The 20586-nt window shown below is 32.3% G+C and overlaps 1 protein-coding gene across 3 annotated transcripts; it reads right to left on the reverse strand.

Annotated features, from left to right (window-relative positions):
* Positions 1-1062: 1062 nt before the first annotated feature.
* On the reverse strand, positions 1063-12478 carry LOC134719028 (uncharacterized). 3 transcript variants are annotated; one of them, XM_063581949.1, is made up of 3 exons: positions 12379-12478; positions 4257-4676; positions 1063-2159 (listed from the first exon to the last, which is right to left on the reverse strand). In XM_063581949.1, the coding sequence occupies exons 1-3, from the start codon at positions 12437-12439 to the stop codon at positions 1375-1377; spliced, it is 1266 nt and encodes a 421-aa protein (XP_063438019.1). In that variant the 5' UTR covers positions 12440-12478; the 3' UTR covers positions 1063-1374. The 3 variants fall into 3 exon arrangements, with proteins under 3 accessions (XP_063438019.1, XP_063438021.1, XP_063438020.1); XM_063581951.1 differs by lacking the exon at positions 12379-12478 and adding an exon at positions 8238-8279 and having other exon boundaries at positions 1064-2159; XM_063581950.1 differs by lacking the exon at positions 12379-12478 and adding an exon at positions 8178-8259 and having other exon boundaries at positions 1064-2159.
* Between the last annotated feature and the right edge of the window lie 8108 nt (positions 12479-20586).

Consider the following 20586-nt stretch of genomic DNA (forward strand, 5'->3'; position numbering starts at 1 on the left):
CGACCCCCCTAATTTTTTGACATTTTTTTCTAATTTTGAGCTCTAAATCAAACAATGACATAAAAGGTGCTATAATTTACAGGGTAGGACTACTTTTACATACGTTCTAAATTGAAGTGGGTGTATTGGTGGCCCTACACCTACAAATAATCCGTTGATAGATGCAGAGTTATTGTGGTACTGAATATTAGCCTTAAAAGTAATGCGACTTGTTAAATCAATGGATTGGATAAAAACCATTTCAAAATTGAGTTAAAATTGCTATATTTTAACCGATTTTCTGCCTTTTTGAATACTTTTTTATTTAACGGCCGTTGTTGTCTTATTCTGTTTTTTGGTTTCTCGATATATCGCCTTATTGTTCGCTGGCTTATTGTTCGCTAGCTATTGTTCGCTAGCTTCTGCCTGGTATTTGAAATTTTGATATTTTAAAACTTTGATCAAAATTCCAAAAATCTAAAATTTCAAAACTTTTTTTAAACTTTGAATTGATAAGTGTTACACGGACCCTATTGTCTCTTTGACACCCTTTGTTTCAACATTCTATTCTATGTTTGCCATTAAATCATTTTTTTTCAATCAAAAGTCACGAATATAAATCGCTCTTTTGAGTTATAGCTTATATTAATTTCTCAGCGCATTCTACCAAAGTATGTCTTGCTTACCAAAGCAGGAAAAGAAAGGTATGTTTGTGCACCACTGTACAATTTGAAAAAAAACTAATGTAAACAAATTAATTAAACCACACGAAAGAATTTTATGCAACCGAAGCGCTTTTTCGGTTTTCCCTTCATCAGGAATGCTCAAAGCCGAAATTCTTGAAGCCAATGATGCTCAAGGACAGAAAACGAGCAATACCCATTTATGTCCAAATTTGCCTTGGGAACAAATCATGTTGACTATATATATATTTGCATGCTCTGAATTTTCGATACTCAAAAGTCATCATCACTATATCTAAATTATATATATATCAATTTACCACTTGTTTTTATTTTTTTATTTGTAACAATTATATTAACAATAAATTATCAACAGATTTTTTAAGCTAATAAATAAAACTAAGTAAATTAAATATTCCTGAAATGGAGCGCCTTGTTTTGAGTGAAGGATATAGGATATATAATTGTCCATATCCTTCATATTATCACATTTAAAATGAATTTTAAAACTCCATTGTAAAATATCTAATCATAAAACAACATACAAACATTTGAGATCATATAACGTACTTATAATGCCTTAACACGTCATATATGGTAAAGAAAAAATCAATTTAAAATTCGTTAAACCATTTAACAAGGCTAAAAATATCAGAAAACAGTAGCTTTTTAAAAAGCTTGAATTGTTTCGTTGTCTCAAATCTGTAATATTTTATTTACATTCTTGAACATTAGACGACGAATTGTCTTTTTTGTACATCCCACACCTTGTGAGCCGAGGACTTATTTTACAATTAGGAGAAAATGTTTTGTGGCTATCGGACACATCTTTCATTTCCAGATAATCACTGTCTGACGACGAACGATCCGACGAAGAACTTTCTTTTTCATGTTGTTTGTCTGAAATTTGAAGTTTCCTTTTAATAGTTTCGGATATCTCAACTTCCGGTCGAACATAGTCATAGTCTTTTTCTTCACATTCTTCGCTTTCTTCATGGTGATAATCTGTGACACTCGCTTCCGCTCGGAACAAATCTAATATTATTGATATTCCAGAAGAGGCATCATTTAAATGGCATTTGTGTGTTCCTTCAATTCCAGAGTCATGACTAAAATACAATTCACCGGTATTTGTAAGATATAATTTCAATTCACCGTCAATATTTTCCTTCGAAAATGTTTGGACGATATTCCAGCGTGTTGGACACGCAACTTTACTGTCAACTTGAAACGATTCCGGGTCACGTGACTTTAGTTCGGACGGATCAATATTAATAATCCCAAGTTTGATATGACACCGGCTTGGTTTATTTCTGTTTTCTGATATTGCTTTTGTTTGAATTGTTACAGAATGTCCCGGTTTCAGTTTTTTGTTAAGACAGCACACCGCGGCGGGATTTTCCACGAGAAGTTTTACAGATCGTCTGTCTTCGTCTAAACATCGAATATTGCATCCGGTCACGTGATGAAAACATCTGTCATGAGTAGTTTCGGAGTCTGAAAATGGAAAATGGAAAATACAAATGTAATGTCATTTATAAATCAAAGTATCTTTATTTACCATGGTTCAAACCAGTAAACATATTAAAACAAATGAGTCCTCAAACAGAACATTGATGATTTGTTATTGTAAGTGCAAGAGCAGACGTCACTATAATTCACGTGCCAATTCTAAATTTCTAAATTGTGTCGTTAAGCAGGTTTTTTTTCCAGTTGCGCGAGAATGAAGATAATATTATTGTATGACTGTCTTGTATATAAAGGGATTTGCATGCGGACATCAGTTTTTAATTTGATGATAGCAAACACATACGTCGCAAGTAAACTAATAATTATCAATTGGAATTGTTACAATAGTACGATATTTACAAGTTACAAATACATATGGCCATGTAACAAACAGAAATTTGAAACTATTTTTTTCAGATAAGAGTGAAGATTTGGTATCATTACAATGTTTAATCCCGCTGCAGTTGTTTGTACCTGTCCTGAATCTGATGTACAGTAATTGTCGTTTGTTTATGTAATATATACGTGTTTCTCGTTTCTCGTTTTGTTTATATAGATTAGACCGTTGGCTTTCCCGTTTGAATGGTTTTACACTAGTAATTTTGGGGCCCTTTATAGCTTGTTGTTCGGTGTGAGCCAAGGCTCCGTGTTGAAGGCCGTACTTTAACCTATAATGGTTTAATTTTTAAATTGTTACTTGGATGGAGAGTTGTCTCAATGGCACTCACACCACATCTTCCTATATCTACTAGTATATACAGTTGGTTTTCCCGTTTGAATGGCTATACAGTTATACTTTTTGTGACCCTCTATAGCTTGCTGTTTGGCGTGACTTTAACCTATAATGCTTTACTTTTTTAAATTGTGACTTGGATAGAGAGTTGTCATACAATATCTTCTTATATCTATTTGAAGACAGTTGAGAACAATTTAAATCGAAAACAACCCCGCTGTATAAAGGAAAACACCAAACAACCAAACCAAGTATGAAAACGAATAAACTTGCTCTAGAAATTGTACTCATTCCATTCTGACTTTTATCAACCCGACACCCCAAATAAAAAAAATGAAAACAACCAAACAACCAAACAAGCAAAACTTTTTTTTTATCTAATCTCGAATGATTTTAAATGCAAGAATGCTACTATCCAATTAATTCTAAAAGTAGATATACAGTATCAAAAGTAAAGTCGAACCCTTAATACTTATCTCATTCCGAATGATTTTAAATGCAAGAATGCTACAGTAACTATCCAATTAATTCTAAAAGTAGATATACAGTATCAAAAGTAATGTCGAACCCTTAATACTTATCTCATTCCAAATGATTTTAAATGCAAGAATGCTACTATCCAATTAATTCTAAAAGTAGATATACAGTATCAAAAGTAATGTCGAACCCTTAATACTTATCTCATTCCGAATTATTTAAAATGCAAGAATGCTACAGTAACTATCCAATTAATTATAAACTACAAAGGAGATATAGACTATCAAAAGTATCACGTTCTACATAATGTGAATCATTTCGATGAATAGAAAACTGTTACAATGACGACACAGTAAAAGGATAAGAAATTATATTCTATATAATCAGTTCATACCCGTACTGACACCTCACATAGATGATATAACCGGTATTATCTTATTACACAACCCACTTTAACCCGTACTGACATTTCATATAGACATCTAACCAGCGTTATATCTTATTACACAACTTACTTTAACCCGTACTGACATCTCATATAGACATCTAACCAGCGGTATATCTTATTACGCAACTACCCACAACTTACTAAATAATATTGAATCATTATTTGCATGATTCAGTTCGTTTTCGTCATTTATCAATATCAGTTTATACTTCGTTTTAAAATACCGTTGAAAATTCAAAATCTGATTTGAGCTAGAGAACGTCAATAATGCCTTTGATAAAGGAATTGTTTAGATGAATGTTCCTTGGGGTTTGGTATTTTTTCTTGTTATTAATTCTATTTATCAAACAAGCATACTAGTATATAATAAAATAAATAATAATATCTGCCCCCTTTTTGTTATTCTATAATAAAATTAGATACTTACGCAAAACAGCTATCATATCTCCAAATTTAATGTACAAAAACAACCAGACCTCGCTATTGATGTCTATGGTCTTTGTTCCATTATAAGATTCAAAACTTATACAATCCTTTCCGTCTTTTGTATCTGAAACTATGTTAACGGCCCCTAGTCTTTTATGAACTTTAACTTCCGTTGCAACAATAATGTCACTTGTTAATGCTTTTCTCATGTTCGTTACCGACGCCGGATCACGTTTTATTATTCCAACATACGCATGTCCGGTTCCAGTTAAATCCAATTTCAGTTTAGAATTAAGTCGTAATGGCTGACTAGAAAATGCAATTCCACCTGAATATTTGTGATTCCATGAAGCTTTTTGTTTTTCCTCAGAAAGTTCTATATTTTCTCCGCAATGGTATGAGAAATGAACATCCATTTTGTCTAAAATATAAAATATTTGTTAAATATAAATAAATCAAGCTACAAACAACTTACATGTATATTGTTTTTTGTCTACTTTACAAAAAGGGAGAAAAAAGAAAGGGGGGACGAAGATGACCAAAGGGACAGTCAAACTCGTAAATCTAAAACAAACTGACAACGCCATGGCTAAAAATGAAAAAGACAAACAGAAAAACAATAGTACACATGACACAACATAGAAAACTAAAGAATAAACAACACGAACCCCACCAAAAACTACAAAATTACAGCTGTTTAAACATGTTTTGGGGTTGTTTTTGTGTTCTTTTGTAACAATCAGAATTAGGCTGATCTTGTCTTCTCAGTTTACGTTAAACTACCATCCATGCAGCGGCATTCGTAAATATATCTTCCGAACAAAAGTTTTTTTTTTTGCAATTTAACGTATTCGTCAACCAAAAGAAAACAAAAGAAGAATCATTTTCAGAAGTTAGGTTTGTACATAAAAGGTTTTTCGGAAGTCAACCTGCAATCCAACTTCCGAAGCAAGGTTATCGGCTCCCCGGACCGAAGTCCGGCGGTTAAATTTGACTGACAAGTTTATGGCGGAGCATCGGTCCTTGCTAGGAAGTTGCCTGTAATTATGTCAACCTTAAAAATAGTACTTATTAAAGTGTTTTTTTAATTCCCCAATAAAAGTTGGAAATAGAACTTAAATTTTTTTTTAACTTAAAAATAGAGAAGGTTTGTTGCATGATTTGAACACCAACATTTTGGTCATTCTGATTGGTCCAACAAGGCGTCAGTTTAGAGGAACAATGAAATTGAGAGAGAAGGAACTAAAATTTATAAATTGTTCCATTGCCTGTAAAATAAAACAAAATGTCATATAAGACTAAAAAGAAAGATTATTTAAGTGCATCTCACAATGACGACATTTTTCTGTTGACCGTCATGATTATGGAGTAATTTTTAAAACGATTCCGGTCAAGTTAGATTAACTCGGACTGCTGAGTGTTTAACGATGAGTCAGTGCATATCACTTTATCACGGATATCAAATGAAAATCAACAGATACAAATTTACGGGTCGGGGGTATCGATGACCCCCCCCCGTTACAAATCCTAGGCCCGCAACTAATCAACAGTTCGAAAAAAATACCCACCAAAGGTTGATGCATAAAATCACTATTTGAATGTGGTTTGGTTAACATCCTTTCACACACAAAAAATAAACTTTGTTTTCATAACTCCATTCAAATACTTATACTGACATAAAGATATACAATATTGCATTAAATATATTCTTACACGCCCACAAAAAAAATGTATGTTAAATGTCATTGTGCATATTAAATACCTTTAGTTTCCTTTATTATTATTTTAAACACTTCAAATGTTTTACCTGCATTTTGTTATAATAAGATATTTGACAAATCTATTTTTCCCGGTACAAGGTGGGAGTTTAAATAGAAACCCTACACTGGGGAAATACCTATACACGTTTTTATTTCTATTTTTAGACTAAAGTGCAACTACTGTGTAGGAATTGAGCTTAGTAATATAATTAAGTTAAATCTAGGTGTTTTTTCAACTATTGATAATACTCATATGTAAATATTATAAAGAAGGTGTGGGTATCAGTCAAAAAGTAGGACTACAACATCATCAATGGTTTTCTGTGACAGACTCCTTTTAACGGCATTTTCAGCTCCTTTCATCAATAAAAACTGACCGCTTTAATATATATATAGCAATAGTGCTAAACGTGGCGTTAAACACTAATGAATCAATAAATAAGACGATCAGTCAAACAATCACGAGTCTTAGATGCATAATGTCTAGTTGTTAGTGGCTTTGAACTAGCTCTTAGTTAACTGCGAGTACCCTCAGGTCTGTTCCTAGTGTCCTTTTTTTGTTGGGATGTACACGTACCAGGCCACGTCCACTTGTACTTTTGTCTATCTGATGAGTTGGGCCTTTTTCAACTGATTTTTATAGTTCGTTCTTATATTGTACTGTTATACCACTGTCCAAGGTAAGGGGAGGGTTGGAATCCCGCTAACATGTTTAACCCAGCCACATTATGTATGTATGTGCCTGTCCCAAGTCAGGAGCATGTAATTCAGTGGTTGACGTTTGTTTACAATGTATGTGTTACATACATGTATTTGTTTTTGTCATTTTTTTAATATAAAATAAAATAAGGCCGTTAGTCTTTTCGTTTGAATTGTTTTACATTGTCATTTCGGAGTCTTTTATTAATAGCTGACTATGCGGTATAAGCTTTGATCATTGTTGAAAGCCGTACGGTGACCTATAGTTGTTAATGTCTATGTCATTTTGGTCACTTATGGAAAGTTGTCTCATTGGCAATCATACCACATCTTTTTTTTTTTTTTTTATATCATCAATCAAATAGAAATTAAACCTTATTAAGTTTATTTCCTTTAACATATTTTTTTAGTTTCAACTATTTCTCAAAGCAATGTTATCGTGTGCCTTAAGCTATTTGCAGCGATAACTAACAAGGGGTCTAGCCTCAAGTCAAGGTCGGGGTCTAGCCACACGTCAAGGCCGGTGTCTAGCCACAAGTCAAGGTCGGGTAAACATATTTTGTAGACTCAGGCTAGGTTACATTTATTTATGATACATTGTACATGAGTTTGTGGTTGATATTCTGAATGCTGCTCCATCAGTTCGACAGTTTTAAGACCATCAGTTGAGGCTTACTCAGTGTGTAATATAATCGAGCGATCACTGTTTCCTCTCCATAGAGCATGGAAGGGTTGTTTTCGATTGCATTTAGTAAACATGGGCCTTTTATAGCTGACTATGTGGTATGGGCTTTGGTCATTGTTGAAGGCCGTACGGTGACCTATAGTCGTTAATTTCTGTTTTATTTTGGTCTCTTGTGGAGAGTTGTCTCATTGTAAATCATACCATATCTTCTTTTATTGTATAAGTTGAAACTTAAGGTGGGGGGAGGAGGATTGACACAGCCATGATTTCCCATTAAATCAATTAAAGATAGAGAGCCATATTTCTTGCACGTAATCGACACCCTTGTAGATTTCGAAAAAAAGCAGCCAGCACTCATACCCTCAACGTGGAAAAGAATAAATATAAGTTGCAAAACTTGTTTCCCAATCAACTATAAATAAATACAATGTATGTTTAAATTAAAAAAAAAATCAACCAATGAGACAAAACTATCCACCAAAGATTAAATGATGTGGATGTAAGCAATCATATAGGCAACCCTACGATATTCGACAATTAAGGACAATCCATACCGTATAGTCGGCAATAAAAGGCCCCAAAATGAAAAAAAAATATGAAACAATTCGTTGACATGGATGAGAAATCTAACGGCCTGATATATAACACAACAATTTAAGAAAAACAAATACAGACATATTAATCCAACGACAAACACTGACCCAGTGGCTCCTGGCTTGAGACTGGCACACGTCGAAGACTATTTTGAATAGTTATTAATAAATTGAACTTATTTTACCTTTACTGAGCTGTTAAAAGTCCTTCATTTTATAAACAAGTTAAGAAAGTATACACTTACATATATGATAATAAAATATTTCGTGGTTGGCTTGATATAACAATAAACTATTTCATGGTTGGCTTAATACACTTGGTTTACCTTAGAACAGACCGCTATTTTACATCGATTATTTTTTACAATAGTTCATTAAATTCTTTGTGGTAATAAGCTGATCTCATTATGATACCCTGTCACGGATATTCTGACATTTCCGCTCTTTTTAATTATTTAAATTATTTAAATAATTGGAAAGTATTTTTTATTTAATCATTTGAATTCTAAACAGTCATAATGTATTTTTTTCTCCGAAAAATTAATCCTGTATTTAATCATTTTAGGCCAGGCTAACGAATTTCTACGTGACTGTTTAAATATATTTATATGTGTATTTCAATTATATTGTATACTTATTGTTTAAAAGTTTATATATGACAATGCATATTTAAATATGTTATTTTTTTAAAATTCGTTTAAGTGTATTGACCATTTTCCTTTATTATTTTTTCTAGCACCCACTTTTTCTCTTTTCATTATTTTCTAGACCCTACCGTCTATTCTATTTTAAGCCCACTATTTCTTTAACTTGGTCCACTATATTCGTTATACTGTAAAACCGTCCAGACTCTCAAAAACTAAATGTTCTATCAATGTTTTATGTTCGATACTCCAATTGCAACAGCCAACGGTTTGACTCGATTGATTCCTGCCAGAGCTTAAAGTCAGAATGAGTACAGTACCATTTACAGACATAAATGCTCTTCCGTCTTATTGGTTAATAGATTGTTCGGTGTTTTAAGTCAGTTTCAGCACTATATTGTATTGGCTATTTCGTGGCAGTCCGTTTTTATTGGCAGAGGCAGCCGGAGAGCAGGAGAGAACCATCGTTATTTTGTTGGATAAATGACAATCAACAAGCACCAAGCTAAAGTTCTTTATCTGGTTTTGAAATTCTATTATTTTATTCTGTTTTTATTTTATTTAGAACTTTGAAAAAAGAACAAATAGGCCAATTATAAAACTAGGGAAAATAGCGCAAAATTTTTAAAGAGAACAGAATTGTGTAACTGGTTAGCATGATTTTCATTTATACAAAGACCTGGTTATTCCTGAACTCGAACTTTGGACTGCTGTGTTACAAGGCAGCGCATTAATCGACGGAGCTAAATATAAAAGTACTTGCATGTATTTAGCTCAACCGCTTACGGCGGACTAAGTATCTACTAATGAAGAGAAGCAATCCCGTCATACTTCAACACTTCCTGTTTCATTCCAAATCTCAATTTACATGAGTTGGGAGAGGGGGTCCTGATCCTAAAATCCAGGTCTTCAGACCATATAATCCGGAGGTCCCGAATTAAAAGAATTCCCGGAAACCCGAAGGGATCTAATCCCGAAATCCAGAGCTTAAAAACATCCGATCCCGACGACCCGAAAAAGGTCACCCCCTTCCCACCCCTATACATGGTTTATGAAATAAGGAATCAAAGTATAATTTTAATTTTAGAACAACCCCTTACCCTATCAGGCTCTTGACAACAAGACGTGACTCAAATACGCGTGTGTTAGAAGGGAGATAAAAAGCATAAAGCTAAGCTCCCTCTGTTTCGTATCTTACGTATGCATATATTTTAATAATATTTACATGTTTACATCAAGTGATGAGATGATCCAATACACTGACGTGATATCGATTTGATTATGTTGACATAAACTAGATATTCAAATTTTATCAGCTCTCTCCAAAAATTTATTGTGTCATTTCAATGTAAAACTATTATCCTCCTATCTGTAAAGACTTATAGTATCATTACAATGTAAATATTTATCAGTTTGTCTTCAATCCTTGAAGTATGTCATACATGTATTATGACGCGAAGAGGATTGTCATGTAGAATATTGGAAGAGAATATACCCCTCAATAAATTTTCGAATGCAAACTAAATGACACGTGGTTTGGATAGAGCTATAATAATAGATTATCGTTGATTATCTCAACGAGATTGTTTTTCTCGCTTGAGCTGATACAGCGAAAGTGAGAAAAGCAATCGAGTTGAGATGACCAATGATAATCTTTTTATCGCTATTTTACCTATGACAACGTTGTCAATTTCAATATTATTTCGTTAGCAACGCCACGTGGCCTCCTTAGTTTCTAGCGATAATATTTTCATCTCAAGCAAGAAGCATGATATGAAAATTATCACAAAAAAAGGATCAAATGAAATATGCACAAAATAGCGATAATCATAAGTCTCAACGATACCTTAAATCAAAGCCATTCGATACTTCCAATTTAGTGAGGGCCTCATGGGGTTTTTGATTATGTGATTACTTGGCCGTTTTTTTAAGCCAAATATTTCATGATTATTTGATTACCTAGGACTGTATTTTTAGTTTATGATTATTTAATTACTAAAGATAAGCAAATATTTAATGATTATGTGATTATATTGGCAAAAAAAAATGGTGATTATGTGATTACTAGGACCCCCCCATAAGGGGCCTCACTTAGCTAAAGATGAACATGTATCATATATTTGAATGGCTTAGTTTAACTTTACTGACACGAGAAGGCATACAAAAAGATAAACGAAAGGAGTAAAACATGTTTGTAAGCTCTCAATTCTTCCCTAACTTTGGACTTTTAAGGAGTTTTTTTAACGACCTGAACTAACTACGAGTAGTATAGCAAGTTAAAAATTAGAACCAATTGTAAAATCCAGGTCGGTGCTAAGCACATAAAATAGAAATTATAAAACGTATCAAAAGACGAAGTGAAATAAAAATTGCATAGATCATGGACTTGGCGTCTATGCTTGCTTATTTGTATTTGTCAACAATTTTTTAACCCTCCCCCTTTTTTTTCATAAAGTTAAATGGTTGCTCCTCTATTGATTGCATGTCGAATAGATTAGAACACCAATTGCAAACTTTGATTCTTTTAAGATGCAACAAATGTCAGAAAGCAATAATGATTATGCAATATAACAAAACCTAAGCTCACGTAAGAGTACTTTAATAGTCATTCTTAAATGATTGACAGATGATTGCTCAATGTCCAGTGGCAAATGTTTGATCAATATTCACTGTCAGTCAATTCTTACAACAAATGATAATAAGTAATCAAATGCTCAACTGACCATTATAATATCAATATTATAATCAATGACTTTGTATATGAATTAGAAGATGAGGTATGAGTGCAAATGACACAACTCTCCATTCAAGTCACAATGTAAAAAAAAATAAGAATTATATGTCAAAGTTCGGCATTCATTACGGACCCTTGGCTCACGCCGAAAAGGAATTTACAAAGACCCAAAAAGATAGCTATAGTAAATCAAATCAAACATGAAACCAAAAGTCTGGAGCGTTGTCGCCGGATATCTTGTGTCATAAATAGTTGAAAATTTTACTAGATTTTTTTCCCCAAAATCATTAAAAATTCCAATGGTCATTTTTCAAAGATTTTGATCTGAATATGAAAAAGAAGATGTGGTATGATTACAAATGAGACAACTCTCCACAGGAAGCCAAATATGTTACAGAAAATTAACAACTTTTATAAATTATAGACCACCGTTATTATTTCATGTAGATTAAGGAATACATTTTGCAGATTTCGTGTCCCAATCTAACTAAAAACTTTACGATTTCTTGTATAACAGCATGATAAAGTAAGTGTATACATATAAGTGAAGACAAAGTTTGGTCTGACAAGTAATTCATTGTATGGTCGTCTATGCATAGTATGATGTATCGACAAAGAAATGAAATTTGGGGGTGTGGATAGGGATTTATAGAATACAGAATAAAGGGGGAAAATAAAAAGAAAAGAGAAAACGTACCAACAAAGCAAAGCAATGAGAACATTGAGGTGCTGAACATATATAGGAAAAGAGAATAATGGGCCAAAAGGATAAAGAATACGGACAAATGAAAAAATATAAAATACTGAAATGAAGGAACCTCAATTCAGACCCTAAAATCATGTTATTCATATACTGTATTTTTGATTGATTGTTTATAAACAATGTTATAGGTAAAAATATATAAGCACAAAGAACTATTGTTATATATGTGGGTCAAATTTACATGTCTGTATGAACGTTTTTTGAACTTTTTGAATTCAATTAAAATTTAGTGAAATATCTCTTACCTTTATTTCTTTCGCATATATTTGTATGATCCCATCCATTAGAAAGATTTTGGGCCGCCATTTTTAAGTCTTAACATCTACTTTACAGATTGAATTAATTTTATTATCCTTCGGTCTTTAAATTTGGAACATACAGATTTGACTACTAACCGAATACACAATGGGAGAGTGTTTATTAATATTATCGACCTATTTATTGTTGATTTACCTGTGTTGGTCTCAAGTATTGTTATTTGTATACTTTCATTATATTTTATAGTACACTTCGCCATGTCATGACAATAATTGGTAATCTGATACAATGCCTTCAAAGTACCGTTATCTTGTTACAATACGTCAATTACCTCAAAGGTTAGGGCGACTAGGAATAAGAAGTCTACCGATCGATACTGAAAAGGGGGGGGGGGGTGAGATGTCGAAAAATAATTTAAAACACGTCAAAATTCATGCTTATTCAAAGAACATTTTCATCGTCCGTCTTATATCATATATATCTTACTGTTGATTGTCATTTTGATATGTATAGTCCCAATAATATCAACAAAAGGACTTTTTTTCTCAACTTTTAAGACTCTTAGATTTGAACATTTTTCGAGCTTAACATATCACCTGGTGAACATAGTATTTTACCCAGTGCTCGGTGTACAAGATTCGTGCTCGTAGCACCAAATTCAGCATTTTGATTAGTCTGAGTAAAAAAATGTATTCCGAATTTTCATGACCAGTCCACCAAATGCTCAAATTCAGACCTTAACCAAATCAAATGTTTGATTTTGTGCTTCGAGCACGAATTTATGATCATCTTACCTATTGTAAAAGACTGTGATTTTACCTCTCAGTGACTTTGGTTATTTGTGATAATAGGCTGCCGTACCATTACAGAACATACCACATTTCCCGTTACAGATATCTTTTGTAATCGTGAAATGTTTCTACATGAAACATAAACGCTTTAATAGGGGCTGCACGTTGGGTGTTTTTTTTTTCTGTTTTTTTTCCGAAGGGCCAAGTGAGGTTTTCTCATCCGTCGTCCGTCGTCCGTCGTTGTCGTCTGTTAACTTTTACAAAAATCTTCTCCTCTAAAACTACTGGGCCAAAATAAACCAAATTTGGCTACAGTCATCATTTGGGTATCTATCTTAAAAAATGTGTCCGGTGACCCGGGCAACCAACCAAGATGGCTGCCATGGCTAAAAATAGAACATTGGGGTAAAATACAGTTTTTGGCTTATATCTGAAAAAACAAATCATAAAGAGTAAATCTGACATGGGGTAAAATTGTTTTAAGGTCAAGATCTATTTGCTCTCAAATTTTCAGATGAATCGGACAACCCGTTGTTAGGTTGCTTACCCTGAATTGGTAATTTTCAGGACATTTTGCCGTTTTTGGTTATTATCTTGAATATTATTATAGATAGAGGTAAACTGTAAACAGCGATAATGTTTAGCAAAGTAAAATTTTACAAATAAGTTAACATGACCAAAATGGTCAGTTGACCCCTTAAGGAGTTATTGTCCTTTATAGTCAATTTTTAACAACTTTTCCTTAATCTCAGTAATCTTTTACCAATTTAAACCAAACTTAGCTACAATCATCATTGGGGTATCTAGTTTATAACATGTGTCCGGTGACCCGACCAACTAACCAAGATGGCTGCCATGGCTAAAAATAGAACATAGGGGTAAAATGCAGTTTTTGGCTTATATCTAAAAAACCAAAGCATTGAGAGTAAATTTGACAATGACTAAAATAATTATCAGGTCAAGATTTATCTGCCCTGAAATTTTCAAAAGAATCATACAACCTTCAAAACTTCAAGTCGGAAGTTTAACTACATGATTTGCGTGCAGGTTCAAACTTTAAATGTCTTAATTGAACTGATAACTTAACTGCATGCGATGTGAATAAGGACAAATATATTAACAAAGACTTGACGTAGTTTTTAAAAAGTTGCGTATAAGGATAAGCTGTATCATTGTCACAAAAGTTTAAATCTGAGGATCAATGTATATGATACATTTATCTTACGTATGTTATATAGAGTTTTCTTACACAAAGACGTCAGAATAGTTGATTATCCAGTGACGAAAGCATGACACGAAACATATTACTTTTATATTTTCCAACAGAATTATTATGTAGTGAAAAGTGACGTCATAGTATCAAATAACATATTTATATTAACTGTGGATGAGATTGCAAACGATAAATAACAGCTGTAAAACCATGATATGCTGACTGGGAGTAAATGTGCAACCGAAAATTTGGTACTGAACGGTGCATTTCACTTTTAACAAAAAAGGTTTTATTTAGTGGGCTACTGTCGTTTTCTTTAATCAAATTCATTTTTAGATGGACAGCTTCACTGAACCGACAAAATTATCATTAGAAAATATTTAGACACAACATGTGCTTTATATGAGCAGGATTTGCTTACCCATCCAGCCGTACCACATAAGAACACACACGATTTTCAATAGGTTTGTCTAGCTCAAACATTATTTTTCTATGTAGGAGAACGTAAAACTGCTGTTTTCTTTTCGTATTTTTTGTTCTTTGTCTGTCCCTATTATTCCTATTTGTATTCGTAATGCAATCAGTTGGGAACCTGTTATTCAGTGGTTGTCGCTTGTTGATGTGGTTCATGAGTGTTTCTCATTTCTGTTTTATATAGATTATACCTTTTGTTTTTCTGATTTTTGGGGCCTTGCATAGCTTCCTGTGAGCCAGTAATATGTGTTGAAGAGGGACCAAAGATACCAGAGGGACAGTCAAACTCATACATCGAAAACAAACTGACAAAGCCATGACTAATAATGAAAAGACAAATAGACGAACAATTAAAATAAAATTGAATAGAATACACATGACACAACATAGAAAACTAAAGAATAAGCAACACGAAAAACTAGGGGTGATCTCAGGTGCTTCGGAAGAGTAACAAATCCTGCTCCACATGTGGCATCCGTCGTGTTGCTCGTGTTATAACTAATTCGGTAATTAGTCTAATTCGGTAGGTCAATGCTGTACTTTGCCGTATAATGGTTCACTTCTACAAATTGTTATCCGAATGGAGAGTTGTAACATTGACACTCATACCACATTTTCTAATATCTATGATATCTTGTATACGGAAATTCATTTAATGGAACTTAATTCATTACAATTTTTTTTAATTGGACCAAAAAGTCATTCCTTTGATCCTCTTATATTTATTTCAATTTTTAAGGTGATGTATGTATATAAGTATTGATGAATTGAATGCAGGACAGAATGTCACAATTCATTATTCACAGACAAAAAGTCACGGACAAAAGTCTTAACTACTAGTATCCACTTTATTTTTGTCTATCTGATGAGTCAAGCCTTTTTCAACTGATCTTTATAGTTCGTTCTCATGTTGAACTGTTTTACCACTGTCCCAGGTTAGGGGAAGTTGGGATCCCGCTAACATGTTTATCCCCGACACCTTATTTATGTATGTGCCTGTCCCAAGTGAGGAGCCTGTAAATTCAGTGGTTGTCGTTTGTTTATGTGTTACATATTTGTTTCTTGTTCATTTTTTTTTTACACAAATAAGGCCGTTAGTTTTCTCGTTTGAACTGTTTTAAATTGTCTTATCGGGGCCTTTTATAGCTGACTATGCGGTATGGTCTTTGAAGGCCGTACGGTGACCTATAGTTGTTAATGTCTGAGTCATTTTGGTCTTTTGTGGATAGTTGTCTCATTGGCAATCATACCACATCTTCTTTTTTATATATGATTAATAAATCTTATTTTGTATCTGTTCATTTACTGCAATCCATTCATTCATGTGCGTATTGTTATGCGTTTAATTTTCCACATTGGTTAGAGGTATAGGGGGAGGGTTGATATCTCACAAACATGTTCAACCCCGCCGCATTTTTGCACCTGTCCTAAGTCAGGAGCCTCTGGCCTTTGTTAGTCTTGTATTATTTGAATTTTAGTTTCTTGTGTACAATTTGGAAATTAGTATGGCGTTCATTATCACTGAACTAGTATACATTGTTTAGGGGCCAGCTGAACTTCTCGCTACATTGAAGACCTGTTGGTGACCTTCTGTTGTTGTTTTTTTATTTGGTCGGGTTGTTGTCTCTTTGACACATTCCCCATTTCCATTCTCAATTTTATTCAGCATATTTTCCTACCGAGGGTCGTTGGTTCTCCCATTGAACTCCCGCTTCCGCCACAAAAAAAGTGAACGAAATAGAACAAAAGTGTTGACAGTGGCGTTAAACACCAACCAATCAACCAATCATTCAGTTAACGTTGTTACACCTTACACATTACACAGGGACTATCGCAAATACGGGAGAATATACTTTTATTTATATGAAATTATTAAGAACATAAATCCTTTTAAGCATATATAAGTTAAATTTCGAGTGAAATATTTAGAAAGCTGTGAAAATTTAAAAAAAATGGTTGAACAGATAAGGACTTTTAATTGGTGGTCTGACAATTTTAAGAGAATAGCGGTGAAACTCCAAAATCTGAAATTTAAAACAATTATTTTTTTTGTCTAAACTGATCATTTGAAATGATAGTAGCCATATTTCAATCTTCTTTGAGACAAAAAGTCATATATTCAATATATTGCTAACGTAGAGCCTTAAACCTGCATTTTTGTTATTTTTAGGTTTTCTCACCCAATATGCTTTCATATAAAAAAAAAAAAAACTGTCCTAAATTGTTATAAATGTACAGTGAGTTGTTTCTGTGGTGTTAAACATTAACACATAGGTTGTTTACTTTCTCCCAAAAATTGTTGTCATGAAGATTACATGAAATAATTTGATTTTACCGCTAATATCATTGCGTCATACAATGTATTTGGTAGATAACATAGCCTAATGTAAACACTACATAAACTCACAAAAATCCCATTTATTATCTCAAATGAAATTTTTATATCTTAAATTCTATCTTAAAATGTTTACTGTCTGATAAAAACAGTTAAATTAATAGCCACATGGCTGCCACCAGGCGAAAAAAAGAGGGTCAATATTCCTTGACTCTTCATTACCGTGGATTTTTTACTGCACTCATTTCAAAAATTGTGGAAAGCCTATTATTAATAAAGCAGTAAAACAAACAAGAAAAAATCAACAAAAACTGGTCTTGATATTGAAAGTTTATATTCCTGTAGTCTGAAATGAAAGTATTTTCTATCAAAGTCATACATTTTTCATACAGTCATACAGATAAATGTGCAACTACCATAGACCATATATATACGACCGATGTAGACAATATTATAGAAGTAAATGTGCCTAGTTATGCTGTCAGTGATCATTATCCTGTTTGCGTAATAAGAAAACTTAACCCAAAAATATCAAAAATGGAGCACTTGTCCATAAAATATAGATCATTCATTACAAACAATTTGATAAAAATAAATTTATTGAAAATTTAACAAATACTCCTTTTCATCTCATTGAATCGATTGGAGATGTTGATGAAGCAGCTAATTATTGGTATAATCTTTTTCTGGGCATTCTAGAGAAACATGCTTCTAAGAAAATTAAAAGGGTGAAAAATACCCAACAACCAGAGTGGTGGACTTCTGATATAAATAGCGCTAGACACCAAAGAGATTATTTTCATAGAATTAATGATATATATAATTATAAAATTTGGCGTAATGAGGTTACATTTTTAGTAGAACAGGCAAAGAAAAAGTATTTTCAAAATGCTATTTCAAATTGTAAAGATAGTAAAACTATTTGGAAGTATGTCAAAAGTCTTAATCCTAAAAAAATACATAATAATATCACGCATTTAGAATATAAAAATAGTGTAATTCAAAATGATGTTGATATAGCAAATACATTTAATTTGCATTTCACAAATATTGCTGAAGGTATAGTTGATAACAAATTATGTAATAGTGATGATGGTGCCAGTTTTGATGCACTCAATAAATTTGTAAAATCAAAGTTACAAAAGGGTAGTGAAAAATTCATTATACCAGAAATGAGTATTTTAGATGTAAATATGTATTTAAAAAAACTTGACAAGTCGAAAGCAACTGGTTTAGATGATGTCGGACCAAATATTAAGAGTATGTGCAGCGATGTCATTGCACCAGCTTTGACATATATATTTAATCTAAGCATCAAATGTGGTAAATTTCCAAGTATTTTTAAAACTGCAAGGTATGTCCAATTTTTAAATGTGGCGATGCCTGTAATCCTGATAATTATAGACCAACAGCAGTTTTGCCTTGTCTCTCTTAAATCATAGAACGACATATAGCTAATAGTTTGTATATATTTTTAAATAGTAATAACCTTCTTAATACTACACAGTCGGGTTTCAGACCTAAACATTCGTGTACTACTGCACTTACTAAATTAGTAGATGAATGGTTAGCAAATATAGATAATGGAGAGATAAACGGAGTTATATTTTTAGATTTAAAGAAAGCTTTTGATCTGGTTAATCATATAATTTTATTGAAAAAACTTAAATATTATAATGTTTCAAATAGTACACTAGACTGGTTTAAGTCATACTTGTTTGAACGAAGCCAACAAGTTAAGGTCAATAACGTCATGTCTAATACTAAATGCATAAAAACTGGTGTACCACTAGGTTCTATCCTGGGCCCTTTGTTGTTTATTTTATATATCAATGATTTACCACTTAATATAGAACATTCATTAGTAGATTTATATGCAGATAATTCTACATTACATTGTAAAGGTAATGATGTAATTCAGTTAGCTTCTAACCTTCAAAATGATATTTATGTAATTGAAAATTGGTGTTCGCAAAATTGTATGAAATTAAATGCCAAAAAGTGTAAATCAATGATTATTGGTTCAAAACAAAGGCTTTGTTTAACTGGAAACAGTTTAGATATCAATATTTCAAATGAACAAATAGAAAATGTAGATTGTGAAAAACTACTTGGTTTATATATTGACAAAAACTTAAATTGGAATCAGCAAATAGATAAAATGTCAATCAAATAGAATCAATGTATTACAAAAAATAAGAAAATATTTACCTATGCATATACGTATTATCTATTTTAATGCTTATATTCTGCCATTATTTGATTATTGTTGCAATATATGGGGAAGTTGTTGTGAAAATGGAATAAATAAACTTAATAAGTTATTACAGAAATCTGCTAGGGTTATAGTAGAAGCTGACATAATGACATCATCCAGTTTATTGTTTAATAGTTTACACTGGTAAAATGTGGAAAAACGAATTCGATACCAAAAGGCAATACTTGTATTTAAATCAATTAATGGTATGGTTCCTAACTATTTAGAAGAAAATTTTCATTTTACTGAAAATCAAAACTATAACTTACGTTCAGCTGATGAAAAACTATTAAATCTTCCAAAACCAAAAACAATTTTTTTAAAGAAAACATTTACATATTCAGGTTCTCAAATATGGAACAGTTTACCAAATGAAATCAAAATGAGCGATACACTTATATCTTTTAAAACAAAATGTTACAAATTTTTCATCAATTGTGCAAATTAATATGCCTTTTCATTATTATTTCAATACAATTGTATATTGTGTATAATATAACTTTATAATACTGTGTGTACTTATAACTATGTTATTATTATTTTGAGGACTCTCAGGAAGATTAGTTTTAACTAATGGGATCATCCTCTTGAAATAAAGATTATTATTTTTTTTATTGTTTTTTTTTTATACATTACAGTCAGTTTAGGTAGCAATATACAGTTAGGAGTTTAGTTTCGCAGTTTGGCTCCGGTGGATTTTTCAAATATGAAAGTTATTTTGTAATAAAATTCATTTTTATACAGCTGAGTGCTAATTTAGCCTTCAAAGATGGTTTATAAAAGCATCAAGATTATTTTTTACATGTTTTATAGGCTGTTTGACAATCCGTATTTTTATAGCTAGACCGGCTATCGGTCCAGAAATTAATGTAATGTTTACAAACACTTTTTTTCTACACGAAGTTTTTGACGCAATTTTACAAAAAAATGAGAAGAAAGACATATGATTTTCATTGGATTTGCTGAATGATATATGTACACAGTTTCAGAAAAGGTATTACTTCAAGCGATGGAAATTCGACTTTTAGCCAAATTTTTGGGAAATATGTGACATCTTTTCCCCCCTTTTGGCAATATTTTATAACAAATAAATGCAGATTGTTGCCATGGATACACCCAAAAGAA

This window comes from Mytilus trossulus, chromosome 5 (assembly GCF_036588685.1).
Source record: "Mytilus trossulus isolate FHL-02 chromosome 5, PNRI_Mtr1.1.1.hap1, whole genome shotgun sequence".
Classification (NCBI taxonomy): Eukaryota; Metazoa; Mollusca; class Bivalvia; order Mytilida; family Mytilidae; genus Mytilus; species Mytilus trossulus.

Coding starts and splice junctions, on each gene's coding strand:
- LOC134719028 (XM_063581949.1), bottom strand. CDS start 12,439: ATGGCGGCCCAAAATCTTTCTAATGGATGGGATCATACAAATATATGC. Junction 4,677..12,378: donor TATATGCGAAAGAAATAAAG/GTAAGAGATATT, acceptor TTTATATTTTAG/ACAAAATGGATGTTCATTTC. Junction 2,160..4,256: donor AGATATGATAGCTGTTTTGC/GTAAGTATCTAA, acceptor TTCCATTTTCAG/ACTCCGAAACTACTCATGAC.